The sequence below is a fragment of the Mirounga angustirostris genome, unplaced genomic scaffold (genome assembly GCF_029215605.1).
Source record: "Mirounga angustirostris isolate CCGP_5_RB_7025 unplaced genomic scaffold, mMirAng1.0.hap1 SCAF_10, whole genome shotgun sequence".
Lineage (NCBI taxonomy): Eukaryota > Metazoa > Chordata > Mammalia > Carnivora > Phocidae > Mirounga > Mirounga angustirostris.
Window position 1 is genome coordinate 49,600,449 of NW_026991718.1, and position 26,331 is coordinate 49,626,779.

Consider the following 26,331-nt stretch of genomic DNA (forward strand, 5'->3'; position numbering starts at 1 on the left):
AGTTTGTTCTTTCTTATTTTTCGCGTGTACAGGGCCTGGTGCACTTTGTGGCAAGGGTCTTAAACAAGAATTTGTAGAATCAGTGCCATTGCCTGACTTGGTTACCGTTGCACATGCGGTGTCGTTAACTGTTCCTGGCTTATAGTGGCGTTTTCTACACGCATTTGTGGATTCAAAAAATAAATGAGCAGGACCCAGTCGGTCATTGCCCAGAGAACTACAGGTCCCAGCAGGCGTTGCGCGGGACGTCGGCGGACGCGGTGATGCAAGGGGGCGTGCCGAGCCCGAGGGAGGGGTCGTCCTGCGGGTAGCCGGAGGCTGGGGAGGCTCTGGAACCTAGGGTGAGAGAGGGAGCCAAAGGTGAGGGGAGCTGACGGAGGGGACGCGCTGCCGGGCGCCCCCAGTCTATGGAGCGGGGTAAGATGGCGGAGGCGGAGAGCCTGGAGACAGCCGCGGAGCACGAGCGGATCCTGCGAGAGATCGAGAGCACCGACACGGCCTGCATCGGGCCCACCCTCAGGTACCCCGGGGACCGGGGCCACCGATGGGCGGGCACGGGCGGGACAGGGGCCAGGCTCCTTCAGGGCTCTGCGCCCGGCCGGCCGCCCGCAGGGCCAGCGCCGGCCCCTCCCTTCGAGGATCCCAGCGAGCGACCTCCACCCTCGGCGAGGCGGGTCTCCCTCCACAGCCCGGACGTGGGTCCCTCCTCGACCGCCGGCGCCCAAAGCCCAGTTACTCTGGAGGCTCCTCTTGCCTTCCTCCAGGCTGGGGCAGCCTTGGTTCTCCCTCCGAGGTTAGCACGGAGCTGGGCGACTGGAGCGCGCCCGGCAGATGGTGGCTTTTAGCAGATTTTCCCCTTGGGGACATCACCCTTCCCCTCCGACTCAAACCCCATCCTGTCCTAGACCTAAGTCCTGCTTAACAGACAAAATATAAATTCACCCACGGTCTGATGGTCGGAAGTTAAACTCGTGCCTTCTTAAAATCACAGCCACTTCTCAGAAACGAGTTTCTGAAAATCTTAGGCCTGGAAGGAAGGAAGTTTCCCTCAACCCGCGCCCCTCTCCTGGGACGGGGTACTTGCTGAACCCTGTTAGTAGGAAGACCTTTTCCAAAGGTGCAGCCTTATGGTAGTCTCATCGTTGAGAAAAAGTTATTACCCCTTCTGCCTACCCCCTTATACTCTTACTTTGCCCCCTCACCCCCATTTTATTTGTAGATGTCAAAACAAACCTCCACCTACCTCAACTTCGTGTATTTATCAAAACTCAGGCACCACTTACTATGTACAGTGCAAGACATTGTATTAAGCAATTTACAAGTGAAACATTTCAATCGCAGAACAATCCTATTAGGTGGATATTATTATTCCCCTCATTTTACAGATGAGGCACAGAGATGTTAAGTGACTTGTCCAAGGTCACACAGAAAGTGGGGGAGTGGTGATTCCTCCTCAGGCTGCCTGGATCCAGGGTCTGCATTCTTAATCTCTGTTGTTATGTCTCCATTGGTGATTATCATCTGTCTGTACTTCCTGTTAATTACTCACCAAATTCAATTTCAAGTCACCTTTCCCTTTCCCCTGTTTACTAGTGCCCTGGAACTAACTCATCTTCATCCTTTCTGTTGTACCTCCTGATCTCCATGCAGTCAGTAGATAGATAATTCTCCTACCCAGCTTGTACAGTCTTGGGACACTGTTCCTCTCTTCAAAAAAGGAGTTATTACTCACTGCTTTTTTTTTTTTTTTTCCATAGGGAGAGTTGCCTTATGAAAGAGTGTTTGAATGAAAGAGGAGCAGGCTGGAGGCTTTACTCCTCATCTCCACCTGCACATCTTTCTTCTCTCGGGCACATTGTTAGCCTATTTCCCTCTGTGCCTTCTCTGGTCATGACCATCCTGAGTAGTCCCTTTATTGTATTGGGATCATGACCGTCATACTCCTTTCTTTTCCCATTTTCTTGAGCTCTAAAGGGTGAATGATCCTTATTTCATAATCTTTTATAAAAACTACAGACTACTTACTAGTATTCTAAGTGCATTATTAATGGTTATTAACATTGGGTTTTTATAGCACAAAATGTTACTGGAGTTACTGAGGTTGCTGTTTCAGTATTTTACTAAGAAATTTGGCTACTGAGCTGCAGTTCGCAGCCAAGCAAAGTTCCCACTGGAGCAGTTGGAATTACCAGAGTTTTTAGGAAGGATTCTTTATCAGAACACCATCAATATTGTCTTGAGTTGGCTGTGGTTTTCAATTGCTGTCGTTCTTGGTTTATATGATAAGTGACTTTAATTTAGTGTTATCAGTGTAGTTTGTTGTGATTTATTATGTTAACCCTCCACTGAATCATAATGCATATCTGTTCAACTGAATTTCGGCCTATAATTTTCTAGTGTCTTGACTTAGGATATATGCATTATGGTTAAAATATGTTACCCATTTGCCCTAAAATTTACTTCATTGTTATCACTGAGTTCTTTTTTCCCTAAAAGGTGGACTTTTGTAGGGGTAGGTGGATTATGGGATCTTTTGCCCTAAGGGGACATGGTTAAAAAAAAAAAAGGGGGGTTTGAGAATGACTGCCCTATCCTACCAGTTTTAATTGCTTTTCCTGGCTCCGTGGATCATTATTAGGGGCTCTTAATTTTTGGCCTCATCCTGTGTTTGGCAGGTAACCCTAAATCTTACTGTCATCCCCAAGATTCAAGCACTTGAACATCCTGTAATGCAAGTACTAGTACCCAGTTTTTGTCTTTAGTCTAGGTGGTTTCTGCCCATATTCATAGGGGATGATCTCACCGTTTTCCCTTATCCCATTCAGAGGCAGCAGCTTGCACAGACTTGATGTTTCAGAGCCCACGCCTTACCCTGGATGCCCCTCCATCATTATTATCCCCTCTGTTTTTCCATCACAGTCATTACATAGGTTTGATTAAGGCATTAGGCTCTCTTCCTTAACTTTCCCCTCAACTGTAAATCTCAAATTCCGCTACCGCTCTTCATAGTCCTTTCCATTTCTTCCATCTTTTGAAGTAGCATTTCTAAAGCACTAGACTCTTAGCTGTTCCTGAGCTGGGTTTTGTAACTGAAGAGGAACTAAAGAAGAGAAGAACAGTAGTTGTGGTAAATGTAAGATTAGTATACCCATCCCCACAATATCTGCTCTTCGCAAAAATCCACTTAGCTACATTGCCTAACCAGTCTTTCCTTTGCCGGCTGTTGCTTGTGAATCATTACTTTCTTTCTTTCCCTTCTGGGATACCAAATTAGTCTTCCAGTCTTACCCGTTTTTGTTTGAGGAGCCACAATGGCTTGACTTTTTCATTGTATAGCTCTCCTTATTTTAATCTTGAACAGTGCATGCAATGGTAGTCAATTCCCATATATCATAAGGGAGTACCTCTCCTGTTTCACTGTATTCTGAAAGGTCCAAGCATATCCACACATATAGAGGCTGTTGCCTAACAAATTCTTTCGGGAAAGCAGCCGTCTCTTTCTTCTCTGTCTTCATCTTTTTTTTGTAAGATTTTATTTATTTATTTCACAGAGAGAGACACAGCGAGAGAGGGAACACAAGCAGGGGGAGTGGGAGAGGGAGAAGCAGGCCTTCCACTGAGCAGGGAGCCTGATGTGGGGCTCAATCCCAGGACCCTGAGATCATGACCTGAGCTGAAGGCAGTCGCTTAATGACTGAACCACCCAGGTGCCCCTTCTCTGTCTTCATCTTAAAAATTATTTTGTTAGCTGCAAGTCCTAATTTTGCAGATGAGGAAAGAGGCCCATAAGATATTAGGGCCTGTCTTTTTTTTTTTTTTAATTTTTATTTTTAATTTCTTTTTAAAAAAGAAAATTTATTTGAGAGAGAATGCATGCATGAGCAGGAGGGGGCAGAGCGAGAGAAATTCAAGCAGACTCTGTGTTGAGTGCTAAGCCCATCGCAGAGCTCGATCTCACAACCCTGAGATCGTGACCTGAGCCGAATTCAAGAGTTGGACACTCAATTGACTGTGCTACCCATGCACCCAGGACCTGTCTTGTTTTTAAAATAATATTGATTCCTGCTCTGTAGTGCTAATACTAAAATATTGATCAGAAATCACTCATGATCGATAGCTCCATATTTTCATTTTTCAAATCCCATCGCTTATTTCTAGTCTTCTTTCATATCACTATTCAGTAGAAGTCATTTCCTCATTTTGCTCTTTGGGTACTAGCAATTAACATTCAGTCTTTTATGCTATTTAAGATTTTGTTTTTAAGCTTTTAAATTTAACAGTGAAATATACAGCCTTTAAAAATATAGCTTTATTGAGGGGTGCCTGGGTGGCTCAATTGGTTAAGTGACTGCCTTTGGCTCAGGTCATGGTCCTGGAGTCCCGGGATCGAGCCCTGCATTGGGCTCCCGGCTCAGCAGGGAGTCTGCTTCTCCCTCTGACTCTCCTCCCTCTCATGCTCTCTCTCTCTCATTCTCTTTCAAATAAATAAATAAAATCTTAAAAAAATAATAAAAAATAAAATTCTTAAAAAATATATAGCTTTATTGAGATATAATTAATACACCAAACAGTTCACCCCTTTAAAGTATATAATTCACTGGTTTTTAGTATATTCACAGAATTGTATAACCATTACCATAATTTAATTTTAGAACATTTTCGTCACTTCAACATCCATTAGTAGTCATTCTCCATTCTTTCCCCACTCCCCAGGCAATCACAACTTTCTGTCTTTATGCATTTGCCTCTTCTGGATATTTCATATAAATGGAACTGTACAGTGTGGGGTTGTGTGTGTGTTTGTGTGTGTGTGTGTGTTTGACTTAGCATAATATTTTCAGGGCTCATCCATGTGGTAGCTTGTGTCAGTACTTCAATTCTTTTTATTGTTGAGTAGTATTCCATTGTATGGATATACCACATTTTATTTATTCATGAGTTGATTGACATTTGGGTTGTTTCCGTTTGGGGCTGTTAGAACACTGCTTCTATGAACATGATTGTACTAATTTTTGTGTGGACATATGTATTCATTTCTCTTGGGTATATACATAGGGGTAGAATTTCTAGGTGAGCAGCCAGGCTCCATTCAGCATGGAGCCCACTGCGGGCTCAGTCTCACGACCCTGAGATCATGTCCTGAGCTGAAACCAAGAGTTGGACGCTTAACCAACTGAGCCACCCAGGCGCCCCTGCCAAACTGTTTTCTAAAATGTCAGCACCATTTTACATTCCCACCAGCAATGCATGAGGGTTCCAGTTTCTCCACATTCTTGTCATCACTTCGTATGATTTTTTTTTAATATTACCTGTCTTAGTGGGTTTGAAGCTGCAGTTCACTCTAGTTTCGATTTGCATTTCCCTAATGGCTAATCTTAGGGAATGACTAATGCTTATTAGTCATTTGTTTATCTTCTTTGGAGAAAAGTCTATTCAGATCCTTTGCTCAGTTTTTAATTGGGTTGTCTTTCTATTGTTGAGTTGTAGGAGTTCTTTACATATTCTGGATATGTCTCTTACCTGATATATGATTTGCAAATACTTTCTTCCATTCTGTGAGTTGTTTTTTCATTTTCTTGATGGTTTCATTTTCTGTACAGAAGTTTAATTTTTTGTAGTCCAGGCTATCTTAAAAATGTTTTTTTTGCTTGTGCTTTCCTTTTAGACTTTTGCTTTATATATTTTGTTGTTACAAACCTGTACTATTGGTTAGGGACAATTTTTTATCTTGATTATTTAGCTAAGTTGTTTGTAAAGCTGTCTCTTACAGAAAACAAATTGGGATGTTTTCAATTGCTGTTTTGTTCAATGTCATTTGATAATTAAATATGGGGACCTGTTTTCTGCATTTACTACTTTCGTGCCTTTGGCCACATGGCTTTGTTTTCCATCCTCTGCGTCCCCTCTTACCTAAGTTGTACAGAAACCAGTTAAGCAGAATCCTTGGTTCATGACGTTGTCATTATTGGCACATGCGTGGACCTCTTTAAGCTATTAATTATTTTTATAAGGAACTTAGCATTTGAGTGGACAAATTTTTCTCTTCTGTTAAAATGGGGATGATGCCATGTACATTACAGGAACAGTATTTAAAAAAAAAAAAGGAGATAAAGCATTCTTCATGGTACCTGCTATGTAGTAGTTACTCAGATAGTGTGAGTCATCTTCTGCCCTGTTACCTTTGAGTTTGCTCTGTGGACTTAAGTATTTCTGTTTTGGGAGTTATGTTAGTTTAGTGGTTCTTCGCCTTTTTTTTTTTCTTTACTCACCTATTTGAGGGATATAATATTCATCAGTGGTCAGACCCATCAAATAATTATTTTGGGATGGAGTGGAGAATGGAGGAGGAGATTAAGACACAGTTATAAAAGCCCCTCCAGGGATGCCTGGGTGGCTCAGTTGGTTGGGCGACTGCCTTGGGCTCAGGTCATGATCCTGGAGTCCCGGGATTGAGTCCCGCATCGGGCTCCCTGCTTGGCAGGGAGTCTGCTTCTCCCTCTGAACCCTCCCCCCTATCATGCTCTCTCAAATAAATAAATAAAAAAAAATTTAAAAAAAAAGCCCCTCCAGTGATTCTGATATAATCCTCCTTGACAATCAGTGAGGGGAAAGAAATGATCTCTCATTGCTGATTGCTTATTTTTAATAAGAGCTCCTTTTTTTTTTTAAAGATTTTATTTATTTATTTGAAAGAGAGAGAGAGAGAGCACAAGTAGGTGGAGCTGCAGGCATAGGGAGAAGGAGAAGCAGGCTCTCTGCTGAGCAAGGAGCCTGATGCGGGGCTCCATCCCAGGACCCCGGGATCATGACCTGAGCCAAAGGCAGCTGCTTAACCGACTGAGCCACCCAGGTGCCCCAATAATAGCTCCCTTTTAAAAGGAACATTTTTATATTTTAATTCTAAATGTTACATGACTTTCAAAAAGATAGAAGAAACAGACAACAAAAACTTAATCCTACCACCCTGTCAAAACTCTTATATTTGCATACTTTTTAACTTTTTCCGTATCCGTTTTATTACATTAGGTATTAGAAGAGTACTATACTGTATGTACTATGTTATATACAGTTTCATACATTGTTATATATTATACAGCTATATCGTTTTAGTCGCTTTATCCATGAATTTACTCATTCAACAAATAGCAACTTTTATGCACCAGATATTCTTCTCGACTCTGGGGTACAGCAGGGAGCCACACAAACAAGTTCCTGCCCTGATGGACCTTATCATTCTTGTGGAACACTCAGAATAAACAAGCAAACAGATGCATAAAGTAATGCTATTTAGTGATTAGTGTTACACATGGTCGGGTATTGTTTTTGATTAGGTGTTTAGAAAAAGTTGCTCTGGCAAAGGTTTGACTAGAGTGAAGGAGCAAGCCATGTGACTCTCCAGAAGTCTTTTCCAGACAGAGGGCACAGTTAAGTGTGAAAGCCCTCAGGAGAAGCATAATGGTGGGAGGCAATGGTAGGAGATCAGTCTGGGTCCAGATCATGTAGACTAAGAAAGAGGTACAGGAGCGTTTTGAGCAGCAGAGTGACATGCTCTAACTTAGGTTAAACAAGGAACATTCTGGGTGCTGTGTGGAGATGGAGTAAGAGAGGAAAGAGGGAAGTCAGTCAAGGGGTATTTGCAGTAATGAGAGGCAAGAGGTGGCTGTGGCATGCAATAAAGTGTTGGGAGGAGGTGATAAGAAGTAGCTGGATTTAAAATACATTTTGAAGGTAGAGCCAAGAGGGGTGGGGGGGACCGGGTAACTGGGTAATAGACATTAAGGAGGGCACATGATGTAATGAGCACTGGGTGTTATAGAAGACTGATGAATCACTGACCTCTACCTCTGAAACCAATAATACATTATATTGTTAATTGAATTTAAATAAAAATAAATAAATAAAAAAAAAGAAAGTAGAGCCAAAATGTTGGATTAATTATGAGGGTTGAAGGAAAAGAATCAAGGATGATTCCAAGGCTCTTGCTTAAGTAACTGGGTGAGTGTGGTTGCCATTTATTGGGATAGGGAGTAAAGGATGAGGAACTTTATTTATTTTTTTTAATTTTTATTTTTTTAAAAGATTTTATTTTATTTATTTGAGAGAGAGAGAGAGAGAGAGCACAAGAGGGGGTAGGGTCAGAGGGAGAAGCAGACTGCCTGCCGAGCAGGGAGCCCAATGCGGGACTTGATCCCGGGACTCCGGGATCATGACCTGAGCCGAAGGCAGTCGCTTAACCAACTGAGCCACCCAGGCACCCGGAACTTTATTTTTCTTCATAGCACTTAAACTCCTGCTTTACACATAGGCTCCTCCATTCCAGGAGGGGAGAGATTTTGTTTCTTTTGTTTGCTGCTGTATCCTGGGAACCTGAAAGAGTGCCTGATGTACAGTTGGTGCTCAATAAATATTTATTGAATGACTAGAATACAAGAATTGTACCACAAACTGTTAATTATCTGGGGGTTGATTAACTGATTTGTAGATTAACTGTCTTAAAAAATATGACCAGGCTTTCGAGAAAAAATAAAACTGAACATCTGGAAAATTTCAACATATGTGTTTATTTTTTAGAATTACATATAATTTTATAGTTCCTCTTTTTCTTCAGCAATCAAAAGTGTAATCTAAAATAATTGGCCCCTAAAACCTGTTTAGTATTTTGTGTCATGTTGTTAAAAGTTTGCATATTTAAGTATGATAAATCTAGTGATTAAAATACTATAATCTAAGTGCACATTGTATAAATAAAGCTTAACATTCAGAAAATTAGAATTGTACATTTGGGGAAAAGGGGGTAGGTAACATTAAATAAGTTTCATTACCATATGGAGTAGGAGAATGACTTTTTTGTGGTTTGATAAAGAGAAGTTAGGTTTTATTTTAATAATGTCATTGAATTTTTAAGCAAATTGGAAAAATGAAAAACTGAAAAAGCCATCTTGTAGCTGATAAGACAGTACTGATTTGGTTCAATTAGCAACGGACTCTGTGTCTGATTTTTTTGAGCTAAATAAACAGAAATTTTCATTGAAGTTCTTCCAGTGGAAGGTTATTCTGATGTGTCATCTGATTAATTAGATTCAGACCACACAAACACTAATAGTCAGAGAGAAGTTAAATGGGAGGATAGTATTTGGCTGTCATTCCTTTGGTGAATATCAAGAGTTTATTAGTTATCAGATCCAATATATAATGCTGGTGAAACTGATCTCCTGGAAATATAATGTTGAAAATAAAAAAACGAATAGATGAATTATCTTTATTTGTCTGGATTTGAAATATTTTATTTAATTTTTCCTCCCATTCCCCCTGTTTCCCCATTTTATTAGTTTGTTGTTTATTCTTCTATTGTGTTCTTAATGCAAATATAAGCATTTATAATTTTATTTTCTCCCTTTTTCATACAATAAATAATATGCTTTATATATAGTTCTGTAGCTCATCAATATATTTTGGAGAGATGACCATACCTGTATGTAGAGGTTTTCCTTATTTTTAACAACTACATAGTATTCCATTATGTGAGTCTACCATGGTCTATTCAGCCAGTCCCCTATTTCTGTATAGTGGGGTTATTTCTAGTCTTTTGCTGGATGAAATAATGCAGCAATGATTAACCATGAACATTTGTCATTTCTTCTTTATTTCTTTCTCTCTCTTTTTTTTAAGAGAATGTGTGGGTATGTGAAGGGAGGGGAGAGGCAGAAGGAGAGGGCACCCCCATTTGTTATTTCTTATTGTACTTTTCATACTTTATACTTTAGGGTAGATCCCCAGAAGAGTAATTGCTGGGGGAGGGGGAGTGGTGTGCCTGGGTGGCTTACTTGGTTAAGCGTCTGACTTTGGCTCAGGTCATGATCTCAGGGTCCTCTCCTGCCCCTTTTGCCCCTCCCCTGGCTCATGCTTGCTTTCTCTCTCTCTCTCAAATAAATAAATAAAATCTTAAAAAAAATTCTTTAAAAAAAAAGAGTGCTTGCTGGGTAAACTGGTGAATGTATATATAGTTTGGTATGTATTACACTCTTTAGAGGTTTGACTATTTTGCTCTCCTTCTAATGGTCTATGATATTGCTCATTTCTCCATAGTTCTTTCCACAAAGTGTGTATTAGACTTGATTTTTTGCCAATATGATAAATGTTAAATGGTATTTCAGTGTAGTTTTCATTGGTACTTTTACTGAGTGAGGCTGAACATCTCTTCATATGTTTAAAGGTTTTTTTGTATTATCTGTGTGTGTGTGTGTGTGTACTGTCTATATTCTTTGCTTATTTTTCTGTAAAATTGGTATTTTTCTTTGATTTTACAGCATCAGTAAAGAACCTTTTGTTGTTATGCTTTGCTTAAATACACCAGGAGTATACAGAACGCAGTAAATTTTGATTACTAAAACAAAGAAACCATTGTTTTTTAAGGAATGAAAGCTTCAAACTTGCTTTTCATTATTTTAGTTGCAAGGGGATATGAATAAGCAGACATTTTATTTTATTTTATTTTAAAATATTTATTTAATTGACAGAGAGAGAGACAGCAAGAGAGGTAACACAAGCAGGGGGCGTGGCAGAGGGAAAAGCAGGCCTCCCACCGAGCAGGGAGCCCGATATGGGGCTCGATCCCAGGGCCCTGGGACCATGACCCGAGCCGAAGGCGTCGCCCGACCAACTGAGCCACCCAGGCGCCCCTAAGCAGACATTTTAAAAGAGAATGAAAAAAAATCTTATTTCAGGGGCTCCTCAGTGGTTCAGTTGGTTAAGCGTTTGCCTTTGGCTCAGATCATGATCCCAGAGTCCTGGGATTGAGCCCCGCATCAGGCTCCCTGCTCAGCAGGGAGTCTGCTTCTCCCTCTTTCCCCACTTGTGCTCTCTCTCTCTCTCTCTCAAATAAATAAATAAAATCTTTAAAAAATATCTTGTATCAGGAGATTGATAATTTGAAATCAGAAGATTTGGCGGGGGGAATTGCAGTAACATTAGATAAGGCTGCTTTATATACAAATAAAATTCTTAACAAATCAGGTTGTCAATATTTTAGTAAATTCCTTACCTTAAAATATTATGGCATCTCTTCACATATGAATTCATTGCAAAAAGTTATTGATAAGGACAATTATTTAGTATGGTTTTGAAAGCAGTTTAGAATTTTAGATGACGTTTATGACATAATTTTAGTTTGGAATATGATATACATGAACTTTAGGTTGTTGAGGAAAGCAAAGATTTTCTGATTCTTTACGTCATCGAAGTTGACAATTTATAGTATTTGCTAATGATATAATAATTTATTTAATCATATACCATAATCAAGCTTTCAGCTGCAGGCAGCTTGAATAAATAAAATTAGTGAGTGGCTTATCTATGAAATTTGTGATTTGGGGTTGAGATGCTGAGCAATGATGACATTGTAAATTTTTTTTTTTTAAAGATTTTATTTATTTATTTGACAGAGAGAGACACAGCGAGAGAGGGAACATAAGCAGGGGGAGTGGGAGAGGGAGAATCAGGCTTCCCGCTGAGCAGAGAGCCCGATGTGGGGCTTGATCCCAGGACCTGGGATTATGACCTGAGCTGAAGGCAGATGCTTAATGACTGAGCCACCCAGGCGCCCCGACATTGTAAATTTGATTGGGAGAAATAGCAGAGATAGTTGTGGGGGGAAGACTTAGTAAAAATCAAAACTGAGTTACACACAGAGCTGAGCTTAAGCACATGAGACTTGAGGTGATTATTAATAGGTAATTTCTTAGAGATTTGTTTCACGGCAGTGGGAAAGAAGAGTAAAGCCATTTTATTTATTTTTTATTTATTTTATTTTATTTCTTAAGATTTTATTTATTTATTTGACAGAGAGACAGTGAGAGAGGGAACACAAGCAGAGGGAGTGGGAGGGGGAGAAGCAGGCTTCCTGCTGAGCAGGGAGCCCGATGTGGGGCTCAATCGCAGGACCCTGGGATCATGACCCGCCCTGAGATCATGACCTGAGCTGAAGGCAGAGGCTTAACGACTGAGCCAGGAGTAAAGCCATTTTAAAGTAGTATCTGCCGGAGTATTTAGAAAACAAAGACGACAGTTTGCTCAAAGACTCACCAGTATTGCATGAACTTAGTTCCAGTATTTGAATGAAGGAGAATTTAGGGACAACAGTAATGAAATATTTTAATACTTTGGCTATTTTTAAAAAGCACTTTGTGATGTGTATCTATAAATTACATTTATTTTATAATTATATTTATATTATATTTTCCATTTCTGCAGAATTGTAAATGGTAGATGTTTTCCCCTAACTGCAGGTAACTTAATATTTCTGCCACATCTGACTAATCATCTCTTATTCTGGTTGACAGTTGACTGTTCTTTGTCTCTCTTTTTTTTCTGATTTTCCCCTTGCCTTGTTCTAGAAAGGAATTAGACAATTTCTAGAAATCTACATGATTTAAAAAGTGCACATAATAGATACATCAAAAATGGTGAGGAAATTGGGGTATGAGAAAACAAAGGAAGAAGACTATGAAGTCAAGAGCAATTAAAAGATTCATATTTGAAGGTCTGTACATTTTCTGAAGGTAGGCCATCAGTTTGGCTCTAGGCTTTCCAGCAGATAGTGCAAAAAAGAGACATGCTCTGTTATTTGAATCATGGTGTTGTAAAATTAAAAAATAGTTGCTTGGGCGCCTGGGTGGCTCGGTTGGTTGGGCGACTGCCTTCGGCTCAGGTCATGGTCCCAGAGTCCTGGGATCGAGTCCCACATCGGGCTCCCGGCTCGGAGGGGGGCCTGCTTCTCCCTCTGACCCTTTCCCCTCTCGTGCTGTTTCTCTCTCTCTCTCTCTCAAATAAATTAATAAATAAAATCTTACCAAAAAAAAAAAAAAAGTAGTTGCTTAAGGAGAAGCACAGCTATTCTTGGTTCGGAGTAAGACCAGAGAACTTTCTCCCATATGTCCTCACAAAGAAGGCCCTGTATAATGTAACTTTAATATCCATATAGTAAATGCAGCAATATGTGACAGGCTGTTTCTTATATTGTCCTTTAGTGAAAGCATATGGCATAACCAAAATACAATTTAGTAAAGGCAGATCTGCAGGGAGCCAAAGGAATTCAGTTCTCTCCTGGTCTTGGCTTAATAAAGGCATAGATTTTATAATACCTATAGTGGAAGTTGAAAGTGCATTATCCCCCTGCCCTTTTATTTTTTGATCATTGATCACTTTGAGAATCTTATGAACTCTATCTCCCTTTCCTTAGTAAAATGTATATGTATCCAGTCTCCATGATTTCTGATGTGGAAGAGTATATATGCATTGCATATATGCTGGTAAATTCTTCAGAAGTCCTACTTTTAATAGTCAAGGTTTTTGATAGTTAAAAAGAGTATCAGTAAGTTCAAGGTTATGTATTTTTTTGTCTGTTTTTCTGAATGTATTACTTGCCTCTATTTTTAATTAAGCATAGAGCTAAACCAGCTGTGGGTTGGATTAATACCTGTTTATGAAAATTGAAGAGGCTGATACAAGCCACCTTATTCCTCCAGAAGAAGTAGAGTGAGAATATCCAATGATGAGGCAAAGATTCTTCTTTTGAAGTAATTTGGGATGTGTTCTAGCATTGAAATAAATGCTGTTAAGTCCACAATGATTTTATTTGGAATAATCTTAAATTTGATGTTAAAAAATAACCAACCCACCTTGGCTGTTTAAAAATTTGCCAATGAAGGGCGCCTGGGTGGCTCAGATGGTTAAGCGTCTGCCTTCGGCTCAGGTCATGATCCCAGGGTCCTGGGATCGAGTCCCGCATCGGGCTCCCTGCTAGGCAAGGAGCCTGCTTCTCCCTCTGCTTCTGCCTCTCTCTCTCTCTCTCTCTGACTCTTATGAATAAATAAATAAAACATTTAAAAAAAATTTGCCGGTGAATAAAGTAACCATAGATGTTTGCCTTAAGCTATACAATTTGGAATATACTGTCTGGAAAATGTATGCCTCACTAAGGAGGTTATTTACCTGGAACCTACCCTGTTCTAGGTTTATAAATTAAAAAAAAAGAAATATGCAACTCTAAGAGCATAATGATTGATAAAATAATTTTTTTAAAAAGATTTTATTTATTTATTTGAGAGAGTGAGCGAGAGAGAGCAGAAGCCAGGGGAGAGGCAGAAGGAGAGGGAGAAGCAGACTCCCCGCTGAGCAGGGAGCTAAATGTGGTGCTCAATCTCAGGACCCTGGGATCATGACCTGAGCCCAAGGCAGACGCTTAACCGACTGAGCCCCCCAGGTGCCTGACTGATAAAAGAAATTTAAGCATGTGATATATATTTGTATAACTAAAATTTAGAACGTTGAAATACACATTATCTGGTGAAACATCCAAGTGAACAAGATCTCTCACAGTGCAACCAACTAGATTACCTTAATGTGATTTATGATGATACATATGGATTGAACTCTGTTACAAATACCTGCTTGCCTTTCAGTCTTGAAGATAATCACATTAACATGTACCTTGCACTGTAGTGAATTTACCCTTAGTCACGACTGTGGTTTGATAATCCAGATTGATCAATGGATTAAAGCAAAAGTAAAAACAATGACAACAAACTTTTTTTTTAAAGAACAGTTCTATCATTTTTTGAGTTTTTAGATGCTTCCAGTGTTTAGAATGCTAGATGAATGTTCTCTTGTATGTTAGATAAATGATGAAGGCCATTTGCCAAAAATGATGATTTGGCTTACAAATACAAGCTCTTTCGCTATATTTGTTTTTGATTAAGAAGCTGTGGAGTGGGCGCCTGGGTGGCTCAGTCGGTTAAGCGACTGCCTTCGGCTCAGGTCATGATCCTGGAGTCCTGGGATTGAGTCCCGCATCAGGCTCCCTGCTCGGCAGGGAGTCTGCTTCTCCCTCTGACCCTCCTCCCTCTCATGCTCTCTGTCTCTCATTCTCTCTCTCGCAAATAAATAAAATCTTAAAAAAAAAAAAAAAAAAAAAAAAAAAAGAAGCTGTGGAGTAACACGGGCTTCTTATTTTGATTGTGCTTTTATATACTTGGAACATGACAAACTCTGTGACTAAAATACATCTTTTGGCACTATGTTATCTAATGGAGCACTGACATCTTTTAGTATGTTGCAAGCCAGGTGTCTTTACTCCTTTTGTTCTCAATATCTCTATTTTTGACACTTGCTTCTTTGTTTTTCTCTTTTCAAATTGTACCTTTGTTTCTTTCCTTATATTTGTGCTTGCTTTTTGTTTTTGTACCCCCTTCTATTTCCTGTAATTTAGAACTTTAAAACACGTATTATTCAGCAAAACATCTAAGAAGACAAGAATTACCACAGTGCAGCTAACTTCCACTTGCTGGGATAGCTCTGCTGCCAATAAACAATAAAATTCTAAAGGTATTGATATAAAATATGATCTTATCAAGCAATAGGAATGAGTAAAAACAGCAGACATCGAGGTTGACTGAATCTATGTTATGAAACATTTTTGGTAAGGAGTTTGATTTTGGGAAAGACATGTTTAACTTTTTTTTTTAAAGATTTTATTTATTTATTTGATGGGGAGAGACATAGTGAGAGAGGGAACACAAGCAGGGGGAGCGGGAGAGGGAGAAGCAGGCTCCTGGCCGAGCAGGGAGCCCGATGCGGGGCTTGATCCCAGGACCCTGGGATCATGACCTGAGCCGAAGGCAGACGCTTAACGACTGAGCCACCCAGGCGCCCCTGTGTAACATATTTTTTAAAAAGGAAAGAAATAAGGGAACTAGCCAAGCAATTTGTTTTTGATGAGGTAGAGGAATTTCTTGACATTTGTAAGGAAGAAGTGTACAATGACGATCTTTTGGCATTGGAGTAGTAAAAGTAAGAGGAAAGTGAAATGAGAAGAGCTCTTAAAACCCGAAGAAAAATAGGCTATTAGAAGCATTTTAAATGGTAAATGTGGCTGTGACTATATACATTATATGCGTTTTTAAAAATTAAAATTTTCATTTTGAGATAATTGTACATTCACGTGCATTTGTAAGAAATAATACACAGATCCCTGTACCTTTACCCAGTTTCCTACAATGGTAACATTTGGCAAAACTGTAGTACACTATATCATGACCAAGATATTGACACTGTGTCTTCAAGGTCAGGATTTAGAATACTTCCATCACTACAGGGATCCCTTACATTGCCTTTTTACAGACACAACCGCTTTCTTTTTGTCTCCATCCCTTCTTTAACCCCTGACAACCACTAATCTGTCTTCTATTTCTATAATTTTGTCATTTCAAGAATGTTATATAAATGGAATCATACAGTATGTAACTTTTTGGAATTGGCACTTCTCACTCAGCATTAATTCCCTGGAAATTCATCCCAGCTGGTGTATCTATAGTTTGTTCCTTTTTATTGCTGAGTAGTATTCCACGGGATGGCTGTGCCACAGTTTGTTCAGTTATTCACCCATTGAAGAAGATCTGGGTTGTTTCCAGTTTTTGACTATTAAAAGTAAAGCTGTTATAAACATTTGTGTAAAGGTTTTTGTGTGCACATATGTTTTCATTTCTTTTGGGTGTATACCTAGGCGTGGAATTGCTGGGGCATATGGTAACTCTATGTTTAACTTTTTGAGGAACTGCCAAACTTATTTTCCAAACTGTCTGTACCATTTTACATTCCCACCAGCAGTGTGTGAGGGTTCGAGTTTCTTCAGATCCTTGATAGGCTAGCATTTGGTATTGTCACTGTTGTATTTTAGTTATTCTTTTTTTTTTTTTTTTAATTTATTCATGAAAGTCAGAGAGAGAGAGAGAGGCAGAGGCAGAGGGAGAAGCAGGCTCCCCACCTAGCAGGAAGCCCGATGCAGGACTCAATCCCAGGACCCTGGGATCATGACTGAGCTGAAGGCAGATGCTTAACCATCTGAGCCACCCAGGTGCCCTATTTTAGTTATTCTGATAACATGTATAGTAATATCTCATTGTGGTTTTAATTTGCATTTCCCTAATTGCTATTTATGTTGAACATATTGTCATATGCTTATTTGCCATATGTATATCCACTGTGTTGCATTACCTCTTCATGTCTTTTGCCCATTTTCTAATTAGATGTTTTTTTAATGTTGAGTTTTTGAGAATTCTTGATGTATTGTAGATACTAGTCTTTTGTTGATAAGTGGTTTGCAGGTAGTTTATTCCATTGTATAGCTTGTCTTTTCACTCTCTTAACAGGATCTTTTGCAGATCAGAAGTTTTTAATTTTGATGAGGTCTAACTGATCAGTTTTTCCTTGTATGAATCATGCTTTTGGTGTCAATTCTAACACCTCTTTGCCTAGCCCTAGATCTTGAAGATTTTCTCCTGTTTTTTTTTTTCCTAAAAGTTTTATAGTTTTACTAAAATGTAACATCTATGATCCATTTTGAGTTAATTTTTGTAATTTTGTAATTTTTGTGTAAGGATTGAGACTTACTTCAAAGATTTTGTTTTTGTCTATGGATGGCTAATTGCGCTAGTACCATTTATTGAAAAGGCTGTTTTCCCCCTACCGAGTAGCTTTTGCACCTTTGTCAAATTTCTTGGGGGGGCACCTGGGTGGCTCAGTGGGTTAAGCATCTGACTCTTTTTTTTTTAAGGATATATCTATTTTTAGAGAGAGGGAGAGAGACAGAGAGAGAGCATGAGTAGGAGGGGCAGAGGGAGAGGGAGAGAGAATCCCAAGCGGACTCTGTGCTGATCCCAGAGCCCACCGTGGAGCTTGATATCACAACCCATGAGATCATAACCTGAGCTGAAATCAAGAGTCTGCCGCTTAACTGACTGCACTGCCCAGGTGCCCCTTAGCGCCCCACTCTTGATTTCGGCTGAGGTCATGATTTCAAGGTCATGAGAATCAAGCCCTGCATGGGGCTCTGCTCTAGGCATAGAGCCTGCTTAAGATTCTCTCTCTCCCGGGCGCCTGGGTGGCTCAGTTGGGTAAGCGACTGCCTTCGGCTCAGGTCCTGATCCTGGAGTCCCGGGATCAAGTCCTGCATCGGGCTCCCTGCTCAGCGGGGAGTCTGCTTCTCCCTCTCACCCTCCCCCCTCTCATGCTCTCTTTCTCTATCTCATTCTCTCTCAAATAAATAAATAAAATCTTTAAAAAAAAAAAAAAGATTCTCTCCCTCTCCCTCAACTCCCTCCCCCCCACTCGTGCTTCTCTCTTTCTCTAAAACAACAACAACAACAACAACAACAACAAATTTCTTGGGCATTATTGGTGTGGGTCTATTTCTAGGTTCTTTCTTTCGTGTTGATCTGTGTTTCTGTTCCTCTGTTAATATCAGTCTTGATTACTGTTTTGATATTGGGTAGACTAATTCCTCCCGCTTAAATCTCTTTCAAAAGTTTTAGCTAATTTTTTTTTTAAAGATTTTATTTACTTATCTGACAGAGAGAGACAGCGAGAGAGGGAACACAGCAGGGGAGTGGGAGAGGGAGAAGCAGGCTTCCCGCTGAGCAGAGAGCCCAATGTGGGGCTTGATCCCAGGACCCTGGGATCATGACCCGAGCTGAAGGCAGACACTTAACAACTGAGCCACCCAGGAGCCCCAAGTTTTAGCTAATTTAGTTCTTTTGTTTTTCCATGTAAAATTTAGAATATTCTTGTCTATATCTACAAAAATATCTTGCTGAGATTTTGATAGGAATTAGATTAAGCCTTTACATCCTATTTTATAGAGAATTGACATCTTTACTTCATGAGTCTTTCAATCCTTAAGCATGGAATGTCTCTCAATGTATTTAGCTTTCTTTAGGCTTCTTCTCATCAGCATTATGTAGTGGTTAACATACAAAGTGAGTATGTGTTTTGTTAGAAAAGTGATTGTAAATGGTATTATGTTTAAAATTTTGGTGTCATTGTGTTGCTAGTATATAGACATAATTATTTTTTTGTATGTTTATCTTGTATCTTTGTGACTGCTGAACTCACTGGTATAGGAGTTTTTTTTTGTAGATTCCTTGGAGTTTTCTATGTAGATAATAGTGTCATCTACAAATAGGGACAGTTTTAGTTCTTTTTTTGCTCTGTATGCCTATTCTTTTATTTTTTTTTCACTGTCTAGAACTTCTAGAACTATGTTGAATAAGACTGGTGAAAATGGACATCTTTGCCTTTTTCCTGATCTTAGAAAGCATTCAGGTTTTCCCCCAGTAAATATAGCATTTTAAGGTTTTTGCAGTGCTTTTTATGAAGCTGAGAAAGTTCCCTTCTATTCCTATTTTCTGAGAATTTTATCATAAAAGAATGTTGAATTTTGTCCAGTGCTTTTACTGCATTGATTATATGTTCATGTGATTTTTCATCTTTACCTTGGTGGATTACATTGACTGATTTTTTTTTTTTTTAAGATTTTTATTTATTTATTTATTTGACAGAGACACAGCAAGAGAGGGAACACAAGCAGGGGGAGTGGGAGAGGGAGAAGCAGGTTTCCTGCAGAGCAGGGAGCCCGACGCGGGGCTCGATCCCAGGACCCTGGGAACATGACCTGAGCCGAAGGCAGACGCTTAACTACTGAGCCACCCAGGCGCCCCTACATTGACTGATTTTTGAATATTGCATGGGCCTGCCTCCCTGAAATAAACCTAACCTCGTCATTGTGTATATTTCTTTCTTTTTTTTTTTTTTAAAGATTTTATTTATTTATTTGAGAGAGAAAGAGAGAGCACGAGCAGGGGGAAGGGCAGAGGGAGAGGGAGAGGCAGACTCCTCGCTGAGCAGGGAGCGTGATGTGGGGCTCGATCCCAGGACCCTGGGGTCATGACCTGAGCTGAAGGCAGACACTTAACACTTAATTTGCCAGTACAAATCTTCCTTGACTTATGATGGGGTTATGGCCTGATAAAACTCCATCATAAATTGAAAATTCCGTAAGTTGAAAATGCATTTAATACACCTAACCTACCTAACATCATAGCTTAGGCTAGCCTACCTTAAATATGCTTGGAAAACTTAACATTAGCTTATAGTTGGGCAATATCTTCTAATTCACAGTCTATTTTATAATAAAGTATTGAATTTCTCATGTAATTTATTGAATACTGTACTGAATGTGAGAAACAGAATGGTTGTGTGGGTTCAGAGTGGTTGTAAATGTCTTGGTTTATACTCATGATTGCATGGCTGACTGGGAGCTGCACTCACTGCTTCTGCCCAGCACCCATGAGTGAGTATTGTACTACATATCACTAGCCTGAGAAAAGATCAAAATTCAAAACTTAAAGTATGGTTTCTACTGAACGTGTGTTATTTTGCACTATTGAGTAAAGCTGAAAAATTGTAAGTCAAACCATGGTAAGTGGGGAACTATCTATTTCTCAGGGATTTTTGTGTTTATGAGGGCTATTGGTCTGTAGTTTGATTGATTGACTGATTGATTGTCTTCTGATTTTGATGATAGGGTGTACTAGCTTCCTAAAATTATTTGGGAAGTGTTTTCTCCCTCTTCTATTTTCTGGAAGAGATTTTAGAATTGATGTTAATTCCGCCTTAAACATTTTGTAGAATTCTCCAGTGAAACCATCTAGGTCTGAAGATTCCGTTTTTGGGATATTTTTAATTACAAATTGATTTTTCTTCATAGTTCTAGGACTGTATAAATTGCTAGTTTGTATTGAGTGAATTATGATACTGTGATTTTCTAGGAATTGTTTATTTTATCTAAGTTGTTAAATTTTTTTTTTTATGCATGCATGAAAGAGATAAATGCATTCTTCTTTTTTTTTTTTTGTAAAGATTTTATTTATTTATTTGAGAGAGAGAGAATGAGAGACAGAGAGCATGAGAGGGAAGCGGGTCAGAGGGAGAAGCAGACCCCCCGCTGAGCAGGGAGCCCGATGTGGGACTCGATCCCGGGACTCCAGGATCATGACCTGAGCCGAAGGCAGTCACTTAACCAACTGAGCCACCCAGGCGCCCCTCTAAGTTGTTAAATTTATGTTAAAAGAGTTCTCTTTTATTATCTTTTTGATGCTGCAAGGTGTGTGGTGATCTCTCTGGTTTCATTCCTTATATTGGTAATTTGTATCTTCCCTTTTTTTTCTTTGTTACATGTTTGTCAATTATCTTTTCAAAGAACCAGATTTTTTTCATTGATTTTTTTTTTCTATTTTTCTGTTTTTAATTTAATTGATTTCTGCCCTTATCGTTATTATTTCCTTCCTGCTGCTTGTCTTTTAAGCTTATTTTTACTCTTTAGGTTCTTGAGATATAGGAGCTTAGATTACTGATGTGAGTAATCTCTAAAGTATGCATTTAAAGCTGTAAATTTCCGTCTCAGCATTGCTTTACCTGTGTCCCGTAAATTTTGGTATGTTGTATTTTCATTTTCATTCAGTTTAGTATATTTTTCGATTTCTCTTTAGACTTCCTGTTTGACCCATGAATTATTTAGAAGTGTGTTGTTTACTTTCCAAGGGTTTGAACATTTCCTGTTATCCTGTTATTATTGATTTATGGGTTGATTCCATTTTGGTTAGAGAACATATTTTGTTTGATTTCAGTTCTTTTGAATTTGTTGGGTTTGTTTTATGGCCCACAGTATGGTCTTTCTTGGTATATATTCTGTGCACACTTTAAGAGAATGTGCATTCCGCTGCTGTTGGATAGAGTGTTTTACAAACATTCATTAGATCCCATTGGTTGGTGGTGTTATTATGTTCTATATCCTTGCTGATTTTTGTCTATTTCTGTCAGACCCGAGCCGAAGGCAGACTCTTAATGCTGAGCCACCCAGGCGCCCCTCATCCTTTTATTTTTAACTGGCCTCTATCATTATATTTGAAGTGATTTTCATATTGGTAGCATATAGTTGTATTGTGTTTTTTAATTCACTCTATCAGTTTCTGCCTGGTGTATTTAGAACATTTACATTTTATGTATTATTGATATGGTAAGGCTTAACTACTGTTTTATTTGTTTTCTGTTTATTCTCTCCGTTTTTGTTTCTCTGTTTTTCATGCCTTCCTTTGAGTTACTAGTGTTTTTGAGTATACCTTTTTGCATAGCTTTTTTGGTGGCTTCTCTAGGTGTTAACATTATTTATATGTAACTTATCATAGTTTACTAGTGACATTGTGTTACCAGTTTAAGTGAAGTATAGAAATCTTATCTCCCTTTATGTCCCTTTATTCTTCTTTATTTATAACATAGTTCTCTTAAATATTTCTTCTACAAACATGTAGAACCACATCATTGTTTTAAATTTGCTTCAAGCAGCAAACCTAATTTACAAAACTTAACAAAAGTAAAGCCTATTGTATTTACCCATATTTTTGCTTACTGTGTTATTTTTCCTTTCTCATGTTCCGAGATTTTTTTTTTTAAATCATTTCCTTTCTGTTTAGAGGACTTCCTATGGACATTCTTTTGGAGTAAGCCTGCTGGCAACAAATTGTCTTTACATGAGAATGGCTTAGTTTTCCTTCACATGAAAATATTTTGAGGATATTTCTGCTGGGTGTGTGTTTCTGGTTTGACAATTCTTTTATTTCAGCATGCGTTGTGTGACTTTTTTCTGGCCTCCATGGTTCTGATGAGAATTTGCTATCATTCAAGTTGTTTGTTCTCTATAGCAAAGGTGTCATTTTTCTGTGGCTACTTACAGTATTTTTTGTCTTTAGTTTTCGGGAGTTTAATCCATGTGTTTTGGTGTGGATTTCTTTGGGTTTATTCTGTTTGGGATTCACTGAGCTTCTTGAGTCTGTTGGTATATGTCCCTTGCCAACTTGAGGTTTTTATCTATTATTTCTTCAAGTACTTTCTCACCCCACTTTCTTTCTGTTCTCCTCTGGGACTCTGGTGACACATATATTAGATCTTTTGTATAGTCCAACAGCCCCTGAGGCTCTGTTTATTTCTTTCAGTTTTTTTTTCCCCACATGTTCAGATAATATAATTTCTATTGTTCTGTGTTTTGGTTCACTAATTCTTTCCTCTGTTCCTTCCATTCTACTCTTGAGCCCATCCACTGAGTTTTTATATTTGTTTTTGTATTTTTCAGTTCTAAACTCTACATTTGGTTACATTTTCCTCTTTTTTTTTTTTTTTGCTGAAGTTTACAATCCTTTTGTTTCAAGCATGTTCATAATTATTTGTTGAAACATTTTTATCATGAGTGCCTTAAAATCTTCATCAGAGAATTCTAACATCATGTCAACTCGGTTTTGGCATCTAAAACCTTTTTCATTAGTCTGACAACTTCCTAGTTGTTGGTATGAAGAATGATTTTTAATTGAAACTTGTACATTTTCATGTTATGTTATGAGACTCTGGCTCTCATTTAAACCTACTCTTTTATCTGGTTTTCTTTGACACCACTCTGGCAGGAGAAGATGTGGATTACTGCTTTACTACTGCTAGGTAGAGGTGGATGCCCATGTTTCCCAGTTGGCCTCTGTTGACACCTGAGAGGGGCTTCTAATTATTGCTAGAGATGGGAATTCTGGCTCCATACATGGTCTGTGCTGACACCATGGTGTGGGAGAGAGGGTTGTAGCATCTGGTGATGAAGAAAGTCCCAGCTTCCTTCTTGGCCTTCTCTGACACCCTGACTGGGGTGTTGGGTGCTTTGTTATCACCTCGAGAATATGCAAGTCTAGACTCCTTCTCTGTTTGTGCTGGTGTGCACGTGGCCACAGTTCTTTTCTGTGGTGTTTGTCTGGAATAGAATAGTGACGATGTGAACGTTTTCTGTCTTGGTAGGCTACATTTTTTGGCTAGGGAAAGCAGGCTTTTGTTGGGGTTTTGTTTTATTTGCACCTCTTTGTGTTTCTGGGTTGCCAGTCTATTTAGTTTGAAGTCTGAGTTATGAGGCCAAAAGGAAAACCCAGGAAACTTAACACTGTTTTTCCTTTGGCCCTGAGGTTCTGAGCCAGTCTGTCTTTTCCTTCCCGTCTTTCAGATTCTTTAATGTTTGTTTTATGTATAATGTCTGGAGTTTTTAGTTATGCTTAGTGGGAGGAATAGGAAAAACTAAGTTTGTTCCATCTTCCAGGATGGGAAAGTTCCATTATGTTTTTACATTTTCAAATTATTTTTCTTTTTATAAATATGGTGTATATTTATTAGTAAGAATAAAATCAAGCAGTATAGAAGAGTATAAAGATGACACACATACAACAGGCAAAAATCTGTTTCTGAGAACTAACTGTCATTAACTTTAGGTAATCATCCTTCCAGATCAATATCACTTCACACAAGTATACAAACAGGAGGGTGAGTAGAAGAAAATAATTTTCATAATAAATTGGATATACTGTAATGCTATTTCTAATAAAAAGAATTAAATGTAATCATAACTTGAAGGGGAAACTGAAATGCAGCTTATGAAATGACTGAATTTCAGGTAAATGTTTTTTTTTTTTTTTAATCACAAATGTTCATTTTTTAAGATCTCTTAAGAAGGTAAAAAGTCAGTTTCTATCTTTGTAATTAAAAAAACTCACATTCAGGGGCACCTGGGTGGCTCAATTGGTTAAGCATCAGCCTTTGGCTCAGGTCATGATCCCGGAGTCCTGGGATCGAGTCTCACGTTGGGCTCCTTGCTCAGTGGGGAGTCTGTTTCTGCCCTTTCTCCTGCTCCTTCTTTCTCTTTCTTGCTCTCTCTCTCTCAAATAAATAAATAAAATCTTTAAAAAAAATTAAAAAAACTCACATTCAATTTTAGGCAGTATTAATTGATTTCCTGCCGTGGAAGAAAAGGAAAATTAGTGCTTTTTCTTTTTTCAAAACAGCTTTATTGATATATAATTCACATACCATAAAATTCACACACTTAAAGTGTACAGTTCCATGGTTTTTAGTATGTTCTCCTCAGGCTACATAATTTCTCCAGAGAAAAGTCCCCTTATACCTTGCCTAGGGTCAAGTATTTGGCTGCTGGAATACCCATTTATAGGGTGAATGTGTAAGGGTTTGACTGTTCTGTATTCAATCTTTGAATTAATCTGTTTTCAGTGCTTCTGCTATTCTCGGCATTCTGAATCCTGACCTTCTCCATGGTTTATGGCTGGTACTAGGACTCCCTTTTGGATTTTATTCCTTTGGCAAATAGTCTAGGTTCTTTTTTGTACTACCTACTTCATCCTTACTGCTGTTTATCAGCTTTTGCATTCCAGAACTTTGTTGCTGTTTCTTGTTAGCTGCAGTCTCTTTTTTTGTTCTTAGAGTAATGGGTTTGTACCTTTTCCTTTAATGGGGTCTCAGGAGGGAGGAAGATAAATGCACATGGTTGTCTCATCACAATGACATGGAAGCCTTGAAGCCAGAGTTACTCATGCTGGCTTGTTGTTACATTCTAGGTCGAAGCCAGTATACAGTAAATAGTAGATAGTCACTAGATTTTTTTTTAAAGACTTTATTTGAGAGAGAGAGAATGAGAGAGAGAGAATGAGAGAGAAAGAGAGAGAGCATGAGAGAGGGGAGGGTCAGAGGGAGAAGCAGACTCCCTGCTGAGCAGGGAGCCCGACTCAGGGCTTGATCCAAGAGACTCCAGGATCGTGACCTGAGCCGAAGGCAGTTGCTTAACCAGTTGAGCCACCCAGGCGCCCTAGATTTTTTTTTTTAAATGAAGGAAAACTCTGAGGATTTTCCGTGGCCACCAACTGTCCTGTCCCATCTTCCATCCCCCATTTTTCAGTACTCTTCATATAGTGTGAGGATTTCTCCCATTTATGTGGCTCTCTCACTTTCTCCTCACTTTCCTCCCACATGTTTTTTCTCAGTCTCTCTCTCCCCTAGTTTGTACACAGCCTGTCATTTCTTACCCCGTCTGCTGCAGTTGTTTCTGTGCATGAGCTTCCCCTAGCAGCAATCCTGCGGACTCATTCATACACGTGTCCTTCTTTGTATGTCTTCTTTTTCTTTCATATTTTGTAAAAAGTATATTGGTTTACATGATTTGCCTTTAAACTTTTTTATTTTCTGTTTTATGTGAAATTAGTTTATGTCATACTTGTGAGTCTGTGACAATTCCTAGCCGATTCATTTAACATTTCCTTTTGTTAATTGACTAATCTTTATGTACCAGGTACTTTATTTTTAAACTATAATGGCTTTTTATTTATTTATTTATTTTTAAAGATTTTATTTATTTGACATAGAGATACACAGCAAGAGAGGGAACACAAGCAGGGGGAGTGGGAGAGGGGGAAGCAGGCCTCTTGCGGAGCAGGGAGCCCAATGCAGGGCTCGATCCCAGGACCTTGGGATCATGACCTGAGTCCAAGGCAGACACTTAACCGACTGAGCCAGCCAGGCGCCCCAAACTATAATGGCTTTTAAATACTTCAAAGTTTTATAAGTTTATTGTAAAAA

At 39.0% G+C, this 26,331-nt stretch overlaps 1 protein-coding gene across 4 annotated transcripts in view; it reads left to right on the forward strand.

Moving 5' to 3' along the window:
* The first annotated feature begins 297 nt into the window (after positions 1-297).
* The window catches only part of EXOC6B (exocyst complex component 6B), a 606,547-nt gene continuing 580,513 nt past the window's right edge, over positions 298-26,331 (forward strand). For 2 of the 4 annotated variants that reach the window (XM_064572330.1, XM_064572331.1), the window contains exon 1: positions 298-520. In XM_064572330.1, coding sequence (XP_064428400.1) covers positions 408-520 — 113 coding nt within the window. In that variant the 5' untranslated portion in view covers positions 298-407. The remainder of the gene's footprint in view (positions 521-26,331) is intronic. The other 2 variants (XR_010405595.1, XM_064572328.1) reach the window with 1 other exon arrangement.